This window comes from Pollachius pollachius (assembly GCF_949987615.1).
Source record: "Pollachius pollachius genome assembly, chromosome: 1".
Lineage (NCBI taxonomy): Eukaryota > Metazoa > Chordata > Actinopteri > Gadiformes > Gadidae > Pollachius > Pollachius pollachius.
The window spans coordinates 49,446,644-49,453,711 of record NC_136934.1 but is presented as its reverse complement, the minus strand read 5'-3'; the positions used below and the strand labels follow the sequence as shown (position 1 = coordinate 49,453,711).

The following is a 7,068-nucleotide window of genomic DNA, read 5'->3' as shown; positions in this document are numbered from 1 at the left end:
GTCAAGCTTTAAGACTGAATGGTGTGACGGAAGTAAACAATCATAACATTGAAATGGAAATACATAATATGGTTTTAAAGTAAGAGCAACATTTAGTTGGAATTTGCGAAATGAAGATAGACGTTTTCTCAAACTATCATTGGAATTTAATGAAGGTTTGGCAGCAGGACATTGACAGTGCCAGCACTGCCTTACACAAGAATTAAACAAGTTCAGGCAATTACGTAATTTTCATCATAAAAAACTGTTGGAAAAGGTACACAAATATAAAAAGAAATTGAGCTATCATCACATAAAGCAAAGGTACAGTTTTAATGTGCAATATTTTCTTCAATATCGAAATGGATGAAGATCTATTGATGAGAACAAGGAGATTAAAACCAGCTTTCTCCATCTTTCCCATTTAAAAAAGGTGTAGCCTACTTTATTAATCCCAGATGGGAAATTCATCCCTTGGTCCTATAAACTGTACACATTGCAATAATGGTACTTTGTGCAATCCTGTTATCTGTCTCCTGAGTATTTACCTACCCTGCAATTGTGGCCTTTATTGCAAACTTAATTCATAAATTGGGACAAGATCCAAATACATTGGTCACTTGTGCTATCTGTGTCCCCTAGCAACCTTTGATGTGCCAAATATATTTTGTGTGCAAAATATATTTTCTAGAGGTTAGACCGGTAAACCACAGACATAGTAAATTGCATGTTATGGCGTTTAGTTGATGACTGAAGAAAGGGAAGTTTCTGTCTGCTACATAACCTTATTCAGAGTAGCACTTCTCCCTCAGCATTCAGCAGTGAGTTCTGCTAAACAGTCTGTGCATTATATCAGGGCAACTGATACTGTAGCACCATGCGTGTAGTGTCGCATTCATACACAAAGCCCCGCGTCACCAACACCCTGATGCCATGGAACTCTGAAGCCAGAGTACCAACAACCCAGGGATCAAACCAGTGTCAATGAAGCTAAGCCTTGCGCAGTAGAAAAGGTAGGTCAACAAGGTGTGCGCGTGCAAGTTTCTTTTTTTCTTTTTTATAGGATGGCATCCTTCACATACTGTTCTGATAGCTGAACCCCACTGGGGTGAGCTACGCACGGACCTTGGTTGAAGCCTTGGAGCTCTGCAGCACATGTCATGAGCAATAACACTTTGCGGTTTGCCTCTATTCCCCGGGTTCTTCTCACTTCCCTTACGATGTCATGCTCTCTAGTTCTGCAGGGTCCAAACTTCCAGGTCTTGTACTAAGAAGTCTTGCTGCGTGGAGAGCGGTGGGTTGTGGAAGGTGTGACAGGAGTGGCTTGCCCCGCGGTACAAGTCAGCGTCCAGCCACAGGCCAAAGCCCCCCCTGCAGGCCAACAACAGAATGGCACGGTTAGACTTTGTCATGACGTCGGCGTCAGGTATGGCAGCAGTCAGGGGCGTAGGAATGAGTTTAACATTGGGGGGGACACATATCGGAAACCTGACAGATCCGTTAATGGTTTGAACAGAAATATGTCATAAATTAACTACACTGAAAAAATTCACAAATATATTTTATTCTACTAAAAAGATACATTTGTAAATGTAAAGGAAAACACAATTTGAATGGCAGTAATGAACTGATAAATATCAAATCAACTATTTAATTGCACGCTCAATCATCCAGTTTTTTAGATTAAGAAGCGGTGACAAGACGCTGTGTTGCGCTTTCAAAATAAAATAAAATATTTTTCTCCCCCCGGTATAATTTTTAGGTGGGACAAATGCGCCTGTCCTCTCCAATATTGGAGGGGACACGTCCCCTCCGTCCCTCCCGGTTCCTACGCCCTTGGCAGCAGTACATGATATTTTAAACAGTGATGATTGTAAATCGTCTTATAATGACTTGAAAAGTATTTTTGTTTTTATTTTAAAAGGACCCCTATTTTACCAGCAGGTTTTAGTGTGGTCAGCTAATGCAAGCTGTTGCATAAGCTGGGTCGGCCCTGTTCACCTGGGGGCCCTAAGCAGGATCACTTTGGGGCCCTGCTTTGCGGTTGATTGAGTAGTTTTGCCACAGAGGACAAGCAACTGTATGCATTCATAACCCTTACGGTTATTATCCGTACCTCTTTGAACATGATTAGCCGCAATTATTGTACTACTTATTAAGTATACTCACTGAAATAGTAAAAGTAAAGTAAAGCTTACACACTGCATAATCATCAAGCTTGACATACATAATATTGATTCTCAAAATGAAGAGGTCTAAACCCTCTGGTGTGCAGGGACAAAAACCCAAAAAAGAAGAAGAAAAAAAGGAAACCCAGTATAGAGGTAAGTGACCTCAGCCATTATAATGTCAAACTAAATAGTATTGCGCATCACCTAATATTGCTGCCACTCAGCTATCGCTAGCGAGCGACTGTTAACCTACTTTGCTAGCTTGCTACGTATTACTAGCTAACATAACTTCGCTGATAACCTACATGAATGTAAATGTAAAATGACCAGTGTTTTTTTAATTGGCCAGATGCACTCAGGCAATATTTGCAGAGCCCAGCACCTGCAGAAGAAAGGACACCTGATCCTTCATGGTCACCTCTCTCTGAACTTTATAAGTACAACTAGTACTATTGCTGTTTTTGCCATTAGAAAGTCTAGACGAGTCAAATTCTAATGCTGCGTCAATTTGGTGAATAGAAATGCCAGATACAACTGTTCAACTATAATTTGAGATAGGCAAATAACTTTTCTATTTTAATTTTGTAGTGGTACGTACAGTATCCAAAATAGCACTTTTGTTTGTAGCTTGAGTGTACAGTTAATCCAGTTTATGGGTCATAAACATAGTTTATGGAGTTCATTCGTTGTCATTATTTGTTAAATATCCTTGAACATTCTTTGTAGCATTTTTGTGTGTGCAATTTATTAGACTTGATCTTTTTTGCTTATTTGTTAATAGTTAATTTTATGTAAAATATTCTTGAGCATCTTTAATTTATGCATGGAGTTTTTTTTTGTTTATGTATGTTCATCTGTTAGTATATAAGTTATTTAAAATAATTAAAAAGAAAAGGTTCTGAAACTTTTCCGTTGTTTGTTGTCCATGCATCACACATTGTTTAATTGCAACATAGTATATTAGAGCTATAAGTGGGTGAAAAAACTGTTGAGCAAAGTAAAGGTAATCAGTTAATATGTGTCTTCAGTGATGTTTAGTATAGTAATGTCAATTAACAGGGATGGGGTCGCTATGGGAACGGGGGCGCAAAACTCAATCTCGCCTAGGGCTACCAAAAGGCTTGAACCGGCCCTGGGGGAGAGAGCGGGAGAGAGGCGATGTCGGACAAAGGTAGCGAGCTTCGTTTAGCTTTGTCATGTACCGTATCGTCATCATCGTGGTTGCCTGTTTGGGATCAGTCAAACCAGCGCCTGCGCTGAATCAAACATCATGCTCCTTGCTTGTTGCCCGCTCAGCAACAACAAGCATTACATTAACTACATGTGTAGGGTTGCCAGGTCAGTCAGAATCAGGTCATTTTAGGTTATCATGATCAGACCTATTGACCTATTGTCTATGGGACAGACGAACAGAAAATTCTTAATTCCACCATTGTTTTCTTATACTAATATGAGCTGTATGTTTATAATGTTTCCTTTCTTGTTAAGTAAATTGCTATGTGTATAAAAAATAAATAAACACAGCCCTCTTGGGGCCCCCCTGGTCGGGGGCCCTAAGCGGCCGCTTAGATCACGTATAGGGAGGGCCGGCCCTGGGCTCAGGGTAGGGTATTTCCAAATGGTGTGTAATTGCTTACCGCACACCAACCTGGTGGTGATATAGGGGCCGATCGAGGCTAAAGGTTGGTAGGAACGGGAAGTAGGCCAGGAAACTTACCCTCCTCCCCCAATCTGCAGAGAATCAAGGTGTCCTCTCACAAAGTAAGAGTTTTCACCGGTCCACCGGTAGACCTGGGTGAACATAGGGAAATACATACTTTTAAAATGTCATTTAAGATGAAAAAAATATAGGGCTGGGCAAAGATTAAAAGTTTTACTCGCGATTAAACACATAGTATTGGTGAGTTAACTCGCGATTAATCACACATATTGAAGTTAAATGAGATCATCTAATGGAATTACACATTATCATTCATACCAAATGTACCTAATAAGCAAAAACTAGGCCAAGTGATCTTGGGGGAGTTTTATTGACTCAGTGTGGGTTGAATATGAACCTTATGGCACACCACAGATTTGGCTAAACAAGATGTCACTTTCTGCTATTGTAATCAGGCGTAAGTGTAATGGAATGTAAAGTAGATGGAACCAAAAAGTAAAATGATTTCTGATATGAATGTTGACATTCTGTGGGCAATACCTTTCAAATAAAAACAAATAAAAAGAGAATGTGCATTAAAGCGTTAATTTTGTATTAATCGCGTTAAAATAAGATTGCGTTAACGCATAATTAAAGCGTTAACTTGCCCAGCGCTAAAAAGTATAAACTGGTCTGCCACCATTTGACTACCCAAATCAATCTTTCATCAACTGTAGTTTCTTTAATCCCTGGTCTGTGCTTGCTAAATCGACCCAGCCTGCAGCGTTTGCTACTGCCCACACAGCAGCAACCAGGTAGACACTGCATCTCCTTTCTCTTTTACTTTTAAATTGCGCCCTTACTTTGAAATCGGGACTGAAGCTGTAAAGAAATGTTTCTCCTGTGCCATAGCAACTGCCACTGACTCTGAAGGGTTCCGTGGAAAAGGCTCCAAACACCTATAGGACAAATGACACAGATGTGAGAACAATAATACCAACACAACAACAATGAGAGGAACAGTAAAGTGCACATACTGACAATACATACATATTCATCAAAATAAAAGTCGGAAAGAAAAAGAGGAGTGAGGGGGAAAAGAAAAGCATCAAGGATTACAGCAAAGTGCACAACGGATTGCCAAAACGGTTGGGGGGTGTCTTGCATTCTTTGACATGGAGCGTGTTGAGTGGCCAACCTTATTTTGCATGTCTTTGACGACCAGCATGACAGGCTTATCCAGGCCAGACATGTTTCTGTAAAGTGTTTTCAGACTGGTTCCATGCACCACGGTGCTGTATGCCAACTGCCACTTGTACCCTTTGGTCCTGGCTGGCATGTGAACGGCAATCTGTCAACACAAGCCAAGAATTCAGTCCCATCATCGTACCGCACGCGAGTCATTCAGAGAGTCTACGACAACTGTTAATGTAATGAAAGGCAAAAGCACGCAGCCTAATGAGTCTTTATACAACCGAACACCACTCTCTCCGTGGAGGGGGCGTTCGGGGAATAAAACAAGAGACATACCCTCTCTAGGTGCTGGTCTTCCAGCAGATCGCTGTGGTCACAAAGGATAGGAAGGAGATCATCGTCAGACTCCCCCACTTCCGAACCCTGAGAGCTGCACACACTCTGCCTCCGCTTGGAGTCCTGCACAGTGATGATCTGCCGGAGGACGAAACACATGTGCATCACTCACCCCATCCACGTCGTTCTACTGTTGTGTTTGGGATGTGTTACACTGCTGAATACACGCTGATTAAACCAAAGAGAGGAGATGTTGTCTTGGAAACCATCTTTTTTGTACCCTGTGTGATTTATGTTTATTTATGCCCCTAGTGGTGATCGATGGAAGTGTAGCATGCTTTGAAACAGAAAGCAGCCCGTTATAAAACAGGAAGTAGCGTTTTAGTGGTCTACATTAGGGTTGGATTTAGTGATTCGTTTCCAGGATTCAGATCGCGTCATTCAGTTCGCCAAGAGGAGTCGTTCGCGAATCGTCCGTTCGTTCGTTCTGTCGATTTTCCGGTAGCGGTGAATCGAGTCATGGAATGAACGGCTCAGACTCAGCGCCTCCCTCGTTCTCATTCTCATACGTCAACATTACAACTTTAACCAAACGCAGCGGGATGGGGGGTGTAGTTGATTATTGGATGTTTAACATATCAGCAAAATAATAGACTTGATTTAGCAATGATGGTGGGGGTCCCTGGTGTTTAAGGCACTCATAAACAGAACCCTGTGCAGCCCAAGACTAAATCTAGCTGCCAAAATTAACACTGCCTTCAAAACGAGAGCTGGTTAATTGTGAAAAATGCATTAAACTGTAATCAGAAAACGCGGTTATACGCTATTGTAATGACCTCGCCGGTGACATAACGATGTCCTGTCATGAGTACTTGAAGGAACTTTAATGTAACAAACCAGGTCACTGAAAACCCGTAACCAACGTCAAAAAGCCACACTAACAACAACCGGTTACCCGGGCAACCCCCCAACCCGGTCCCTTCAACGTGCAAACCCCCAGCCTCCTGTTATCCCAAGGCCCTCCCCCAGCTGACCTGATGATTCGCCCCCCACACCGATTGACAAGAAGAACATCCAATGCATGCACAGAGAACAACTGGCATAACGGACAACGAAATACAATGTAACACATAACACACAAACTCTTTAAATGTCCCAGGGTCGCTACACTATAGACCCTAGAGTTTCTGGTATAAAGGCTGGGACGAATTTCAAATGATAAATGTGTACACTTTGTGTTGGAAGTATATTCAATGACTCTCCTCGAGTCATTGAAGTTCATGTGTAACTGACTGGATAGCTAGATGCAACAGTATAACCATCAAAAGGTCGTTTTGAGAATGATTAATTTGTGGATGAATGAATGATGAATGAGAACAACAATACAAATGATAATAAGTATATATCCTAATGAAGGTTTTAAAAAAAAAAATGTAAGTAAGAATATATTTTCCAAATAATGTCCTACCTGCACATACGGCTCCGTGCAATTAGTGGCAAAATACAGAACTCTGACGTTCTCCAATGTTGCCCGCATGGTTCCTGACAAGTTTGCGCACTCTTGCCCACTCCTAATCCTGGTTAGAGGTATATATGTAGGCTCTGCCCCCTCATATGCGAGTAGGTTTCCCTTTTCAAGAAAAGAAAGACACACTCCCAGAGATGCAGGGGGAAGTATGTCCATATATAGAGTGGGTATGATTTTCCTCAACTGTGGTGGCACGCTGCCAAGCATGCTCTGGCTAAGGA

General features: G+C 41.6%; 1 protein-coding gene across 1 annotated transcript; it reads right to left on the bottom strand.

Moving 5' to 3' along the window:
• Positions 1-1,211: 1,211 nt before the first annotated feature.
• Positions 1,212-6,880, bottom strand: ncoa7a (nuclear receptor coactivator 7a; the record flags this gene model as incomplete). Its single annotated transcript, XM_079758607.1, has 6 exons — positions 6,788-6,880; positions 5,320-5,457; positions 4,988-5,140; positions 4,653-4,748; positions 3,868-3,941; positions 1,212-1,350 (listed from the first exon to the last, which is right to left on the bottom strand). Exons 1-6 carry the CDS (start codon positions 6,854-6,856, stop codon positions 1,212-1,214), a joined length of 669 nt encoding a protein of 222 aa, XP_079614733.1. The 5' UTR covers positions 6,857-6,880.
• Between the last annotated feature and the right edge of the window lie 188 nt (positions 6,881-7,068).